The sequence below is a fragment of the Heterocephalus glaber genome, unplaced genomic scaffold (genome assembly GCF_053883595.1).
Source record: "Heterocephalus glaber isolate CG9 unplaced genomic scaffold, H.glaber_assembly_v1.0 deba00001461, whole genome shotgun sequence".
Classification (NCBI taxonomy): Eukaryota; Metazoa; Chordata; class Mammalia; order Rodentia; family Bathyergidae; genus Heterocephalus; species Heterocephalus glaber.
The window spans coordinates 3,773,537-3,790,719 of NW_028258308.1; the positions used below are offsets into that span (position 1 = coordinate 3,773,537).

Sequence of the window (17,183 nt, forward strand, 5' to 3'; positions counted from 1 at the left end):
TCCAGGGTGGAAAACTGGTCCCTTTGGCAAATACCATTTAATACCCCCCAATTCCACCATAAGTTCTTTCTAAATATCTGATTTCTAATCAACCCCCCCAACTATAATTGATTGTTCTACATTTAATCTACAGAGAAGAGAGATTTCTATACTAGTTAATTGTGTAAAGCATATAAGGTTGCTATGCCTTACCATACCAATCTGCTAGATGGAGTTCATAGTTGCAAATAGTTTCTGTAAACTGCCTTTCCCATTTCCTTGGAGCACAGCAAAAGCTCAATAAAGGGAAGCTATTGTTATGATGCATGAGACTATGAAGTCAGAGACATCTACTTGTTGTATTGCAGCACCTAGGTTTGCAGCCAGAAGATAAAGGGACCCTCAATGAGGGTTTCATGAATGAGAAAACCTTCTGTGCTTCCAATCCCTACTTAGAAAAACCTGACATGGGTCAAAACGTTTCAGTTCCCAGGATGCCAGAGCCCTTTCCTGTTGCTGCTATGAAAGTTCTGACTACATCTTGATTTTCACAACACTTGCCAACTCCCAAGGTCCTGCTTCTATTTCCCAAACATCCCAGGTTTTCCCTCCCCTTACCCTGTTGATAGCAAGATTCTTTGCAGTCTGCACCACAAACTGCAACAGACTATCGCATACTGGCTATTCTGAGACCTGGCAGCACATAACTTCATTTGTGTTGTTTCTTTAAATACACACACACACACACACACACACACAATATGCATATGTGGTAGCATTTATTCCTATAAATCTACACCATAAAAAGTCTAATTTTTCTTCCTATCAACCTGTACTCTATTGCTGTGATTAATACTCAGTCTTCAGAAATATTTAAAAATTTATATAGCATACCAGTCACGTGTGTGCAAAACTTCTAATCAAGGCTGCATAATCTGGGAATTGACTGCGTCTGCAAATTGGCCGTGGGAGACATCTGGCCTGCACTCACCTTGGCTACCTCGTGACGCCTCACAGCTGAACACCTCGCAGCTGGTACAGAGGGCCAGGGGTATTAAGTTACTTACTTTAAAATTTCTGCTTCCATTGTACACAAGACACAAAACTAAGATCTTCACTCTCTTCAGCCCACAAGATCAGCTTTTGGTTGTTTGTTTTTTTTTTTTAAACTACTTTTATGGTGTGAAGTCTGGACTAGATAGATGTAAAGCCAGGTTAGTTCATAATGCTAGACATTTTAACTGTTACATGGGAAATGTATGGGGACATAGGCTCAGAACTTCATTCCGCATAAAAGATTAAAAAGTTTCAATTTATGAAAAAGCACTAGAAATAATTTCCATTTCCTATTCTAGCGGTGGCATTTATCATGGATAAATCCACATCACAAAAAGCCTGGTTTCATCTTTTCTAACCTGCATGCTCTTACCTGTGATCGTGCTCAAAGTCTTCAAAAGTATTTCTTTTTCAGAAGTATTTCAAATTTTCAATAGCATACTTGTCACAATTAATGTAAGATGAAGAGGGCACATGCTATTGAGATTTTTCTACTTAAACCTAACATATTAAATCCAAAACATTTCTGCCAGCCTACCAGGGACTTTCAGATCTAGACATCTCTAGAGATGACAGACAAGTCTGTTTATAATTAGTTTTTCATTTAATGGAGTTGGCACAGTAGACATACTGTTTAATAAATCTTTCTCTTGCTTAACATGCAGGCTTTCTTTTATAATCCTAGGATAAAGTGGGTGAATGTAAATTAATTTTATATCTTCATGCTCTCTTGTGACCTGTCCCATTGACTTGCCCTGGAGTGAGCCCCCAGCTACGAGGAACTGGTCATTTACTGTATTGGAAAATGTTCAGCTCCTAAGAGCTGAAACCCAGCCAGCCTTAAGTCTTTTCCACTAATTAATTTTGCTAAGATCAGAAAAGTCATTCTTTTTCCCCTCCTTAAGAAATCAAGTTAGAATTTTTCCACACAAGGTAGTCATCTGGAAATGGAAATATCAGCTGATTGTATGCATGTATTGGGAGTGGGAAGGAAAGGGGAGCGTCTTCCCTGGAGATCAGGCAGCAAAATAGTTAGGAAATCTGGCTCTGGTCAAATATCCGGGGCTAACAGAATCTCATGAAGACCAAATTTAATAAATATTAACTGAAATTCACCTTCTCCCCAGATAAATTAAGGCAATGTCTCCTTCACCAGTTGTACTATCAAGGAAACCGTTCACAGAACATTAAAAAAAATTAACCCCTAGCTAGAACATTATTAGCTTCCATTTAAATAAAGAATATGGGGGAGGAGGGGGGGGGAGGAGAGGGGAAGGGAGGGGAGGGGAGGGGAGGGGAGAGAAGAGGAGAGGAGAGGAAAGGAAGAAAGAAAGAAAGAAATAAGAAGGAAAGAAGCAAAGAAAGAAAGAAGGAAAGAAGGAGGAAGGAAGGAAAGAAAGAAGGAAAGAAAGAAAGAGAAAGAAAGAAGGAAGGAAGGAAAGAAAGACAGAGACAGGAAGGAAGAAAGAATATGCTTAACTCTATGAAGTTTTCAAAAGTCAAGTTAGGTAATAACTGCCTTTATTTATACCCCACCTTGTTTCAAAATCAGTTTTCAATTATTTTATGAAATGTTATCAAATAAAATAAATATGAAGTAAGAAAAATGAAGCCAATGGAAAACAAAGGCAATAAAACTAGATGTAGCCAACATTTTGACTAATATATTGTGAGGTCCTTGCTGGGAGGTTACAAATTTGGCTCTAAGCTGTCTAGCAGAATAAATATAATCTTTACAGTACACATAAAGTCCACAACCTAAAAACAAACCAGCTGTTTAGAAGCCACACTATTACTGGTACAGGCAGCAAAGAACCCTGTAACAAAGTGAACTAGCCCCTCTGAGGTATTCTTAGGGTAAACTAACGGCACATGTCACGGACTCCCCCTGCATCAGTCCTAAACAGAGGCTGACCATGAGATCAGTACATAGCCATCCCTCTCTATGTTCTATCTCTATGACACAGACACTATCAATTTCATTTTACAAGTAAAGACACTGAGGCTTAAAGAGGCTGAGTAACTTTTCCGTGGTTAAACAACAAGTGGCTGAACTGGACTTCAGATCCAGATCTGCTTCATCCCAAAATACACCCACCATCAAGCCACACTGTTTCTCTAAGACCCTCACCACAAATTACTTGTGTATGCTGGGTTAGGGTCATGCCACGGTCCAGGTACCAGGGCAATCTGATGGAATGATATTTCCTGTCCTCATTCCCCTCAGTGCCGGCACAGTCTAAAAGTATAAGCCAAGGCATTAGTCTGGATGGGAGATGTTTAACAATTGCTGGCTTCTTGTAGTTCAACGACTGTAACTTTAGGAAATAGAGATTACTGTTTTTCTCTACTAAGGCTCCATCTGCTTATTTCTTCACTTTTAATTTTTTTTCTACCATGTTCCTTCACTGTATCTATTCTAATTATCCCTATTAATTCCTTCCATTTGGATATTTTTAAGCAATTAGTGCTTAGACTCTACCTGTAGGGTGGTATGTTTTTAAAAGGAAGAAAAATCAAGACAGCAGACACCACAGATACACACTCCACCAAAAGAAGATAAGGAACTAAAAAGGGTGAGTCCTAATGTAGAGATTTAGTATAAACTCATTACGTGAAAGCAAACCGTTTAGCCCTTTTTTTTTTTGGTGGAACCGGGGATCAAACTCAGGACCTTGTGCTTGCGAGGCAGGAGGCGGAACCACTGAGCTAAATCCCTGGCCCCTGTTTAGTCTTTGAGACTCATTTTCTCAATATTTCTGTAAATGAGTCTCTAAAAGAAATAAGCAGGATCTAGACACTCCAAAGAAATAAAAGGCTAAATCTGTAGGAAACCAGGTTGAAATGCAATAAAATTTAAACATATTTTTCAGCATTCTTCTAACAACTTCAGACCGCTGAAGTTGATTCTCAGTTAAAAAATTTGCAGGCTGAGGGCAACAAGAGAATGTCTAAGTTTTCATAAGATTAGCAGAGACTGGGCCAGGGATCGGCGCCTGACTTGCAAGCACAAGGTCCTGAGTTCGACCCCCGGTACCAGAAAAAAAAATTAGCAGAGATAATAGATGAAAGATAGCCATTCCACCTAGCAAGCATTGGTGTGAACCACAGATGTTAGGAGGCAGAAGGTGCCAAGTTAATAGGAGTGTGCTCCTTAAAGAGAGAGAGACACTGTACTCACTCCAAGGGCAGCTTGGTAGGGAACGTCTGATGGGAAAGTGAACGACGGGCCAGTTGTCACTGGGCTGCTTGGTGGTGGAGTCACAATTAGCCCGGTGGTACTTATGTGAACCTGCCAAGAAAAAAACAAGTTACTGAAAGAAGACCATATTTACTATAACAGATTATACTGGCAGGAAGTCACAGTGAATAAAAAATCTACTCTTTCTATTATTCTGAGAAGGCAGAATCCGACTACCGACTACCTACTGGATATGAGGCAGCCATGTGACAAATGCTGATCACTACAATGCTTTACGTACAGGGTTCACTTGCTGTCGGCTTCCATAATAACATGCTGCCTCATGTTTATGCTACCACGAATCACTGACCTTTAAGATGGTCAGCTTTGGGCTCCACTAGCATTCTAACAATTTTGCTGAAGATCCTGTTAAGGTGAGCTGTGGCTGAACATTCACCCATCTATCAATATGTTAAATCAATGTAAAATTCTCAAGGCATTGTGCTATTTTCGAGATGATCTGAATGACTTTTACCATTCAGTGGGGGTGCATCATTAAAATGCACCTGCCTAGACATGACTACAGCAGGCAATTATTTATTTATAAACCTTTAAAGGAACAATGTCAAGCCAAATTAATTGTTTTCAAAGGTGTCTTATCCATGATACCACCCAAGATTAATTTGCTGGAAAGAAATTGAGTTATTCAGGTCATTTCATTGCCTGTGTTCAATTACTCGATCAATTTCACTCAGCTTGCAGAACAGGTCCAGCTGCAGAATGCAGCGGTGCTACCTGATGCTGCAGAAGTAGGGCTGGGTTCCTGAACAGACAGTATTTTCCCTCCAATATGTATAGAAGCTATGTGGTTGGCTGGTGCTTTGTTTCTCCAACGAAACAATGATATATCAAAAATTCTGGGCTTATAATAAAAATGTAGTCCCAAACATGGTTTATTCAGTTCCCATACATTAAGAAAAAGATGATCAAGACAAAGAGAAGTTCAGAGATTAGTTTCGTAAGGGCCTGAGGGAAACTCAGTTTCCCACTAGGTTAAGCCCTACCAGGGTCAGTCAAGGATTATCAGCATTATAGCATATAAATTATTTTTACAAATAAATCTGAGTTATACAGGGAACCCACAATCTTTTGAAATGCATCTGCACCTTCTAGTCGAACATTAATTAATGCTAACATATGAGCCTAAGCAGATCCAGGGATGCCACTAATAAAGAGTTTCTCCCCAAAGCTCTCTTTTTCTGGCACTCCTATGACCTACAGTCTACTTCTAAAATCTTTCTGTTGTGCTTTTATCTAGATGTCTCCCCAGAGCCTCATAAACTCATAGGTGAGGCTTTGGGGAGGTGATTGGATCATGGGAGCATGATACTCATCAGTGGATTAATCCACTGATGACTTTATAGCTAAATGTGATGTTGGGAGGTGAACCCTGGGTAGAGGAGGTGGATAACAGGGGATGTGACCTGGGAGGGTCTATCGCCTTCCTTCATCCTTCATCTCTCTCTGCTTCCTGCCTGCCATGCCATGACCAATTCTCCTTTGCCAGGCCATGCCACCATTCTGCCTTGCCTTGGAAGCAGCCAACTGTGGACTGAAACCCCTACAAACTGTGAGCCAATAAACCTTTCCTCCCTAGAGTAGTGGGTGTCAGATATTGTCTCAGTGACAAGAAAGTAACTAAGACTATTTCTAATAGAAAACATACTAGTTTTTCATTCTAGAATAAAGCTTTTAGGGATTTCATCCCCATAAATCTTTTTATATTCACATTCCAAGGACATATGTAAGACTTGCACCATACAAAAGAGGTAGTTTTTCTTTAAAAGTACAGTGAAGTTCATCACAACATGGTATCATTACCAAAGAACCTTTGGGGTGGAAAAAAATAGTTTCCTAGGACTGACCCTAAAATATCTGAGAAAGATTTTATTGCTGACATTTTTCTGAAAGCTCCAGTGTGGAGGTCAGAACAATTAGCTGCCAATAACCTCATGGTCTTGGGGTCAATCACTTTATGTCTCTGGAGCCTGTGAGGAGTTGGGCCAGAGGCTCCCTAAGGTCTCTGCCTCTGCAGATAAGGAAGGAAGCACAAAACACCAAGAACTTCACAAGCACCATTTTAACACAGGGTTACTCCTAGCATGGGAGCCAAGGAAGGAAAACGTCACTAAAGAAAGACTAAGAAGCAGAAGAACAGGAAGCAGAAGGAAACCAGCTGAGTTTGAGTGTGTCCAGAATAAATGCCCTGAAAAGAGACAACCTGAGTGTTTCTGCTGTGCTCATCCTTTCTCATGGAACTGCAAAATTAGTTCGTTTTCTCCCACAAGAAAGGATTAGTGAGGAGAAGAAAGAGTTGGGGAGAGCAAAAGGGAGTGACTGGGTGAGACTTCTTGCTTTCCCTGCGGCCAATGGCAATACAAAAACACCACAGAAACACAACGGGTCCTCTGCTGAGCAGGGGGAGAGTCTCCCAGGGCCACCTTCCCACCTACACCAATCTCCATGGCTAAGAGAGAACACATGCACTGGCTACATGCTCAAAGCTTTATTGTGGACTGTGGTCCCCCAATGTACACAGTGCCCCAGATAAGTGATGTTTTCTGTAAACCTAGGTGGAGAAACCAGGCAGTACTTCAAACACCTCCCATCCTCTTCTAGAAATAACTTCTCCCTGAGGCAAAACACCACACTGAAAACAGGAATATGGGAGGAGGGGGGAGTGGGTGAAAGGAAACTTTTAATGGAATACAGAAAGAGCCTTGTTTCCTAAGCTACTCAAACCCAAACAAAAATAGCTCTGCTTTTATAGTCTTCACTCCCAGCTCTGGTGTGGCAGCAGCAGACATGCTCACACCTGACTGCAGAGTTCTCTGCAGGTGCACACCCTCAGTTTATCTTCCTTTCTCTTTTCATACTCTCCACTGCCAAAAGATTATAAAAATTTCAAAGCTCTTCCCCTCCCATGCTGTCACTAGGCTTGGTAGAAGCTTGTCTTGTATGTCAAGAAAACCTCATTGTGCAATGTTGCTAGGTCACAAGATAAAGAACACAGATTAAAAATGACCAATCCTATTAGTGATTGGCTGTCTTTATTAGCCTAGTCCTTCAGGATCCTTACTCAAAAACCTTCCATTCTGAATCTTCCCAGTCACCTCACTCGGTATTTCGTACTCTGATCTACGATCCATGTCTATGCTTTACATAGGGATAAGTACATGTAAAATAAGTGGATCTCCTCTCTCCAATTTTCAGTTAACTCATTCATTCAATGGGCATTTACTGAGTGCTCACAACAGAATGCTATCAATGAACAAAACAACGATCCCTATCTTTACTACCCTCACGGGTATGTGTGTGTGCGTGTGTGTGTGCGTGTGTGTGTGTGTGTCTTATTTCCCTCAGTAAAATCAAAAGTTCTGTGGCCTTATCATCTACAAAACAAATAAATAAACTAACCACAGACCCATTCAGAAAGTGAATGTACTCAACTTCTAACATCACAAAAAAATAATTTTAATAAAATCTTCAAGGAATACCAAGAGCTATATTGCAAATGTTTACTCTGTGATCTAATACAAATACTTATAAAACCATAAACTTCTTGAGGACCAGGACTATGTTTCCTTCATTTTCTTTAAGGGGAAATAACTTCATTTTTAAAGAAAAAAAAAAGAAACCCCAAAGGTATACTGTGGAGTAAATGTAAAATTGGCATGATTTTTGAAAAAATGACCCAAGATTAGGGAGACATTTCTCCTGCCGTGACAGGCTGTTTCAGACCAGGCTCTGACCTTTAGGGTGAGATATAACTCTCATCTAATTGGATAATGACAGTAGTCCTAGGACTTGGGCAGGGCCGCGATTAGGCTTGTCTGGGAGACTGGAATTAAGTCCTACATCTTATATATTTTGAGATACACACTGCCTGGAAGGGTCTAATAAGGTGCTCAGTAAGTGGCTACCAAATGAATCAATGTTCATAATCATCTCATAAATTTTTACTGGCACAGAATAATGCATAGCTAACTTTAAAGATAGTCCAAAGTCGGGAGAGCTAATTAGCTTTTTGAAAATGCAAGGTCAAATGGGATGGCACAGACCTGTAATCTGGCAGTCTGGGAAACTGAGGCAGGAGGATAGAAAGTTTGAGCCCAGCCTATGCAACTTAGTGAGACCCTGTCTCAAACAAATAAAAGTCAGGCCAATTGGTAATTTAAATTAAATGTTTCTTTCCATCCTTTCTCTGTAATTGCCTAGGAAGCCTAAAAGCAAGCTGAGTTATATACTGTAGATGCACAAAGCTGCAAGTGTTACAAGTTTTGACTAGACCACGTAAGTTAGGGTGGAGATAAAGGTTCAACTGGCAAGGTCTTCCAAATTAGCACCATGAGAAGGTTTTATAAAACTGAGTGATCGCTTAGTGAAACAGATAAATATTATTTAACTCATCTTGTAAGTTCTGATCTCTTCTTTGAAAATGACTGCATAATTAGTTGTGGGGTGACACACTCAAATTAGCTTTCCCTTCTCCGTTTTTCCTCCTATAAAATGAAGAAAGGTTGTGTATCCCAGGAAAGCTAGTATCTTCAGAAGTTCGAAACGGATGAACAAACGTCAGAGGGTAGATTCCCCACATCTCTGGGGTTTACCTGAGAAGGAGCACTGCAGGAGAGCCCGGACAGTTCGCTGATCCGAGCGGCAGCCGTGGGGTTGCTGGAGCTGATGAGGACGGGAGGGCTGATCTCCATGGAGTGGCGGTGCTGGGACGCCTGGGAGGACTTGTTCGCCATAGTGAGGGAAGTGAAGGAGTGTCGCTTTTTGGTGTTCTTCTTGGTGTCGGAGTGCTTTGGGGCAGTGTTGCTCTGGGCCGTGGCAGAGGTACATTCTCCAGCATCCACTCCTGGCATGGGAGGCTTATCCCATTCTATCAGCTGCTTAGCGGCCGAGTTAAACTGCAGACGCAACCGACAAACCAACACAAGAAAGTCAGACAAATCTCAAAGATCCACTGAGATTCATCTTAAACATGTCCTTATCTAAAATTTAAAGTTACCACTTTAAAGTTTGCACATGTGATTTGTTTTGTTTTTTGGGTGAGAGATGTTCTTTTCTCTTAATACTGGGATTTCACTGTATCTATGACATAGGCAGATATTAAATCAGGGATTCCCTTGGGTTGGGGATGTAGCTCAGTGGCAGAGCGCCTTCCTATCAAGCACAAGGCCCTGGGTTCAAATCTCAAGGCTGAAAAGATAAAAACAAAATTTTTTCAAAGGATTTCCAGGATGTCTAATTTTAACAGTTGCTAGTATCAAATGCAGATCTATTTCAGCTCACTAAAGAAATTTGGAGATGCATAATCAAAGGGGTATTTAGGTATTTGACTGAATACCCTAAATCCAACAATGGCTGAGTATTTGCTCAGAGAACAGTTGAACACTGAAGTAGCAACTGCTAAGTTTGGTAAAAATGATCAAGAAGACTAAGAATGAAACCATTCAACATTAATGCAGCCACTTCCAAATAAATTAACTTCCTGCTTTTATGTGTGTTGGGGAACTTCACGATAAAGTAGGTAGAAATTCTCCATATGTTTTTTTGTCATGTCATTGTGTCAGTTACCTTCATATGTGCTCAAATTTTACATCATAACAGGGTAAGACCAGAAATTCCAGTCTTGCTGGCGAGCTAATTTAGCGGATTTGAAAAGTCCCAGTGCAAAGTAAGAACACAAGGGGTCAAAATATGTGCACTGGGCTGATAAGATCAGCAAAAAAGGAAAGAACATTAGCTTTTTGTTTTCCCTGAGGTAAAATGAAACATTTCCGGAAAGCTTCAATGATAATAAGCTACACATAACTTACCTAGATATTACAATAATGGGAAAACATTGAGCACATAGTTTAACCTTGTAGAAAAATAAGATGAAAAAGAATAACATTTTAAAAGGCAATGTAGGTAGCATTAAGAACAGAAATTTTCTGATCTCAGCATTACATACTCATTTTACAGAAATGCCTGCATGTGAAATAACACTGCCTAATTTTTTTTTTGGTACTGGGGATCGAACTCGGGTCCTTGCGCTTGCGAGGCAGGCAGCGGAACCACTGAGCTAAATCCCCGGCCCTGCCTACTATTTTTTTTTCCTACCATTTCAATTGTACAGACCAGGTCTTCTCACCTTGTTAGTAAGACAGCCCTACAGGAGAATGGAAATCCTGCCAGTCAATATTTAACAGAGAATTAAGAAATTAACTCACTTTCTGCACAACCAGGCTCCTTCACAAAGCTGTGCTAATTGCAGCCCAGCAACGGATGATTCTACAGATGATTGCAAATTGACTAACAATTTGTTCCCATGGCTCCCTGGGGACTCAAATTTGGGTGGCCTGTCTGATCCACAATTAGCAGGATCAATCTTTTTCAGACACGAGCATCTCTTCTCTTGTAGGGTGCAAGGAATTTCTCTATGGGATAAACTTTCAAGAATAACAGGCAGCAACGTCGGAATAACACCTCATCAAGGTGTGGCGTATGGACAGCAGGAGAAAGGGGCTGGAAGATTCTTGTGGTGTATACTAAGGCATGAAGGAATGGGTTGCTATGAAAGGGTGGCCCTAGGAGAGTATTACAGAAGGATTTGGCCAGGAGACCTAGGATTAAAAAACCTTCCCCTGTCTGCCTATCCCACCTTCTGGGTGGTCCCCAAGAGAATCAAATGCCCAAAGGAAGCAAAGTAATCTCCTAGTATTGTGGTGGGAGAAGCCCCTACTTCTACAGTGTAGAGCTCTAATGAGTGCAGTGAGCCATGTCAGGCATGGTCCTCCTTCCTATTCAGGCACAGTTAAAAAGCCAAGCAGACTGAAGAGCTACTTCATTTTCCCCATTCCAAACTCATTAGTTTTATCCCATGAAAGGTCAGTCACCCAGCAATGCCAGAGGAAAAGGAGTCACAGAGGCCTTCTTCCACTATGATCTTACACCCACCCTAAGGCACAAAGCATCCAAAGCAGGAATCCAATCAGTATGCTTCAATCTGGTACATGAAGTGCACACTCCTGTCCTGCTGAGCAGGAAACGGGAAGGAGTTGAGAAGACTTCTCCTTCCTTGAGGCCAAAAATATGAATAGAAGAAACTATCACATTCACTTGATACCACATTTATATTAATTCTGGGGTCAAACCATAGGCTCCATTAGTTGTATTTGTTTTGAAATGTTCTCAAATATTACCACAGTCTTGTCGTGTCTATACCTAGTCAAGTGTCAATTATAATTAATACTATGTTTATATTCCAGGTTTCCGTATGTTATGCTCTAAATATCTGAAAATTAAAGTATTGTGCCCTATATTTCTTGGCATTCAGTTAAAAAAATACTAGATGATTCCTTTGTGACTTTCCCATATCATATCCTCTCCACTAAAAATACACATTGAGCACCCACTATGTGCTGGATAATGGGACAAGTGCTGGAGATCTACAGATGCAGAGAAATGGTCTCTACCCTTAAGGGGCTCATAAGCAGACATAAAAATAACATAAGGGCTTTCCATAATTTATGTCTGGCTACTTTTGCCCACTAATATGCTTTCTGGGACGTGGCCATATTGCTCCATGAAATGTAGTTTTTTCTTTTTAACTGGTATATAACATTCCCTTCCATGAAATATATACTAATTTGTTTATGTATTTTATTGCTAATTGAAACTAGGGGTTTCTTTCTTTTTTTCCCCCCTTCCTTCCTTTCTTATTTCCAATAGATTTTGCCTATTAAGAACAATACTGTTATGAGGGCCAGGGATGTAGCTCAGCGATGCCGTGCCTGCCTGGCAAGCAGAAGGTCCTGAGTTTGATCCCTGGTACTGCCAAAAAAAAAGAAAAAAAGAACAATACTGCCATGAATAATCTACTACATGTCTTATGGTGGACATAAGCACATATGGAGATTGCTCCTGTGTTTATGAGTAAAACTGCTGGACCATAAGGCTGGCATATTTAGAAAAATCTAGTCATATGCAGAAGCATGCACATACAGGCAGACACAGCATGGTGTGGTAGAATTAGCAGTGGCAGGCAGAAGACCATCTAGTGCTAGCACTGCCACTCACTAACTCTGTGACCTTACTGTAGTCATTTTAGCTTTACTGATCATAGCTTCCTCAGAGAGTAGGTCAAAGCTGATGATTTTTATGTCTCTTTTGGCTCTCTACATCTATAATGCATAACCTCACTCTAAAAAGACATGGTTCATTTTTCTATTTTACTTCTATGTTTTGAAATAGCCAACTATATTTTTCCTGCTTTTCATTTTTATGCATTGACAGTAGTATTTGTTAGTAAGATGTTGTCGTATTTTAAAATTACTACTAAATTTGTTTTGAAACAGTAGAAGCTAGGATTTATGACACTGTTCCTTGCTTTCTTCATAAACTCCAGAGAAAATCATCATAAAGTGAAGATTATTTTGTAAGGCATTAGGTAAATCAGGAAGAAAGTTAAACGGTCTTTTGTTCTACATGTAACTTAACCTTTGGTAACCACAACAAGAAAACAACGGTCTGACAGCTTTTAATGAGATTTTGATAAAATTTATGAATGTTTGTTTGAGCTCAGTAGCATGGGCTTTCTGTGACATTTATCTAATCATGACCTTTAAAGTTCGAAGTTCACTCATCATATGCAAACAAATTTGTAGCCTAAAATACCTTCTTTTAAGTACTTGGTAAGGAACTTGGACAAGGCATAGATTGGATACACAGTAAAATTTACTGTACCAGAGCTAAAGGGAAGGACTAAATGGATTTATTGATCTTAGAATCCTTATGTCCCTTTTTGAGGAAAAGCCCAAAATTTAGAAAGAATTTGTCTTTGAAAGTTATCAGAGATAAAAATAAATATGAGAGAAAATATTGACAACAAGGCATCTTAAGAAATAAAAACTCTAAGAGATGAAGAGAGGTGCAAGAGAGGGGAATGGAAGGGGGTGAAAATAAGAATTAAGATGTGTTATGTACATGTACCACCTCCTGCGATGAAGGCAGTCGTTGTGTACTGCAAATGTACTCATAAAAGATGCTAAAATAAACTTTGTGTGCATGTGAAATTTCCCTCTTTGCTAAAGCTAATATAGCCTTTCAAAGAGATTAGACTTAACATTCTTTAAAAGAGAAAATAATTTTAATGAGTACTGAGTTGAATAGTGACGACTGCATATGAAGTTTTAAAGATTAATCAGTCTCTTGCTTTTGATTATACAAATAGTAGGTCTAAGAAGAAACTATTCTACAAAAGGCAAATAAAACTTCAAGGATATATTATAATGTAACATATGTTCATTATTCTCTAGGAAATAAATAGTATAGACTACTATGGCATAAAAAGTCAAAGGTTTAATCAGTCCCACACATTCATCTCCTTTCAACCCATTTTCCAGATGTATTTACATTTAACAATTTAGAAGATATCTTTCTACATATATTTTTATGTAGATGTTGTCATACATCGACTCAATTAAGTTTTAACACAAATGAGGCCAGGAAGTACATACTGTTTTCATCCTTAACAATATCTCATGAATGTATTTCCATGCCAAAGGGACAAGCACAGTATTCCATTATATAGAGATGTCATCATTTAATATATTTTGACATGCTTGTGTAGACATATCTGTAGGGTAAATTCCTAAAAGTGAATTTGTTAGAACAAACTATAAGCTAAGCCTAAAAATATTTTTGAAGAATATAGGCACATTATGCTCCAAAAAGGTATCAATTTTTACCTCCTCCTACAATGTTTTTAGACCTTTGTTTCTCCAAGTTGTTAACAATATTAGTGTTATCAATCACTGCCTAAATATCTATCAGTTGGAAAGGTAACTATATTATATTGGTTCATTTGTGTTTCTCTTATTTGTTTAATGAGATTAAGCATCTGTTTTCTTTTTTTAGGATTTGCCTATTTCCATATTTTGCCGATATTTCCATTGGGTTGTTGGTTATTTTCCTTAAACATTTATACTGTAAATACTCTTTATATATTACATTAAGTGTTCTTTATGCCATATGGTCTGGGTACATATGTGTGTATATATCCAAGTTAAAAAATTATCCCAAGTTAATATGTTGTTATGAGTAAATTTTTTTCAAATTTATCAAACTTTACCCTTATAGCAATTTAATAACATGCTTTAAAAATCTTATCACAAAAGTATTTTTTAAAAGAAATACTTTCCTTGTATTTTAACGTTTTTTTCCTCTCTCTCTCTCTCTCTCTCTGACAATCTTTGAACCATCTGACCAACTGGTTTTATAGAAAGAATAAAGCAGGGCCAGCACTGTTATTCCCACATGGCTCAGCAGTTGTCCTATCACCAGTCCATCTTTTCCTGGTTTGAAATACCACTTTTATTTTTTTTTATTTTATTTTTTCCCATTAAGTTTATTGGTACATTCTAGGTATAAAATACAGTTACATTCATCATTGCGATCTTGTACCATTACATGAGTCTCTTGGTTCTTATTTTTTTCCCCTTCCCTTGCCCTCCCTTCACCCCCTCCACCCTTCCTTATTTGCAAAGGCTTTGTTTCCATTTTTTTCCTTTTCTCATATTTTCTCTTTTCCCTTTTTTCCTTTCCCCTACCCCTCCCACTTCCCCTGCTCCTTTAGATCTTTTTCGTCCTGTTACACAATATCAATTATACATTATTTAAATTACCATATTAAGATCTAGGAGACATTACCACAGATTTTACAGAATTTAAAAGGATATAGAAGGCATATTACAAAAATCTCTTTTGAAATAAATTTGACAACTTCTAAGAAGTACCTTGGAAGACAAATTAATGAAACTAACTCTGGAGGAAATATAAAATTTGAATAGCACCTATTAAAGAGAGTATATCCCTAGCTTGGAAACCTACCTATATGACAACAGCAGGCTCATATACATTTTAACTGATAAATTATATCAAACAATTAAAGCAGAAAAAAGAAGAAACACTTCTCCCCTCATTTTAGGAAATCAACATTGTGCTAATCCTAAAACTGGATAAAGATAATAGAAAAAAAAGTATGAACATAGATAGAAATTTGTTTAACAAAACAATTAGAAGTCAGATCTAGCAGTATGTAGAAAGTGGTTTTGTTATAGGCATGGCAGTGTTGGTTCAGCAATGGAAGATCCACCCCCAAAAGTCATCATTTAAACAGAGGAAAGGAAAAAGCCAAATGATCCTGTCACTAGTTGGAGAAAAAGTATTGGACTAAATTCTACAGCTGTTCATGATAAAAGCTATCAGGAGACTAAAAGTAGAACAGAACCTTCTCAACAGATTAAAGACATGTAGTCCATACTTCCAGTGAGAACGCCTTACATGAATGGAGGAGATACAATGCATTCTCCTTAAGGTGGGGAACAAGGGCAGATATGCTTACTCTTTATCTGTCCATTAAACTTTGAAACCTAGGCCCCACCAAAATAGTCTGGCAATAAAATGACACAACTAGGATAGGACTGGCAAGGTAGAAGCAAAATCTTTACATGTAGATGAAATGATCATCTACTGAGAAAATACCAAGAAATCTCTAGGAGCCCCTAGAACTTGTATTTGAATTTAGCAGGATTAGAAAACACAAGGTATATATAAAAATTCAGGTCTGTGTATACTTGCTATAAATGAAGAATTGGATATTGAAATTTAAAAGTTATGTAGGAGTACAAAGGACCTAGAAAAGTTAAAAAAAAAACCAAAAAACCAAAAACAGAAACAGTGTTGGAAGACATTTAGTACCTAATTTTAAGACTTCTTCTAAAGCTACAGTAATCAAGGTAGTGTTGGTGTAAGGAAAGACATATAGATCATTTGAATAAAACAGAGAATCTAGAAATAGAACCGCACATATATAGTCCACTGAGTTTTGAAAGATTATTTAACATTAGCATTTCATAGACTATAAACTTAATTCAAGAGCCGAGGAAGAGATAGTGTTTTCAGTAAACGGCAGTAGAACTCCTGGTATCCGTATATAAAAAATTAACTTCAATCCTTTATTTCCATACATGAAAATAACTTGAAGGGATCTATGAACCTAAATAAGAAAGCCTAAAAGTATAGAACTTTAAGAAGAAATTATAAGGGAAAATATTTATGAATTTAGGGTAGGCAAGAACTACCTAGGATACAAAAGACATGATGTATAAAAGAAAAAAATTGATAAATGAGATTCCATCAAAATTTAGAACTTTAAATGACATCATTAAAATGAAAAGTAGTCCTTAAACAGACCATATTTACAATGCATATATCCTATGACCAGAATATATAAAGAATTCTTGGAGCTCATTAATAGACAACCCAATTAAAAAGTAGACACAAGAAGATGATAAAAATAGCCAGTATAGCAAAAGGAAAGGTGTGCAGAAAAATACTAATCAGTACAATAACAAGATTGAATTATACACTCATTAGGGAGATGAAGTTAAAAGTTTTAAAAGCCTTGTCATGACTTTTTCTTTTTGCTGGATTCTCCCCCTTTGCATTTAATTTGTCATGTCCATTGGATTCATTCTGCTGGGCTTTCTGGGGTTGTGATCCTCATTGTCTTTTCCTATGGTATTGTCTAAAATTTTTTGGAGTGCTGGTTTGGTATTCATCAGTTCCTGAGGTGCTCTTTGTCATGAAAGTATCTCATTTCTCCATCCATTCTGAAAGATAGTTTTGCAGGATACATCAATCTAGGTTGGAGGCTGTTTTCCTTTAGGGCTTGAAATACATCACTCCAAGCAAGCTCTTCTTGCCTTGAGGGTTTGCATTGAGAAGTCTTCTGTGATTCTGATGGGCTTTCCTTTTTGATTTGTTTCTTTTCTCTCACTGCTTATAGAATTTTGTTCTTCTGTTGGATTTCTGGAATCCTATTATTTTTTTTGATCAAGGCTAGCTGGAGTCC

The 17,183-nt window shown here is 38.3% G+C and overlaps 2 protein-coding genes across 5 annotated transcripts in view; one reads left to right on the forward strand and one right to left on the reverse strand.

Annotated features, from left to right (window-relative positions):
- Sh3rf1 (SH3 domain containing ring finger 1) overlaps positions 1–17,183 on the reverse strand; it is a 166,711-nt gene that overhangs the window by 28,447 nt on the left and 121,081 nt on the right. For all 4 annotated transcript variants that reach the window (XM_021264926.2, XM_004852919.3, XM_004852920.3 and 1 more), the window contains 2 exons: positions 8,887–9,189; positions 4,217–4,327 (listed from right to left, as the gene is read on the reverse strand). In XM_021264926.2, the coding sequence (XP_021120585.1) occupies positions 4,217–4,327; positions 8,887–9,189 (414 nt within the window). The remainder of the gene's footprint in view (positions 1–4,216; positions 4,328–8,886; positions 9,190–17,183) is intronic.
- Positions 1–17,183, forward strand: part of LOC147826712 (uncharacterized) — a 43,348-nt gene that overhangs the window by 15,055 nt on the left and 11,110 nt on the right. The window lies entirely within an intron of this gene.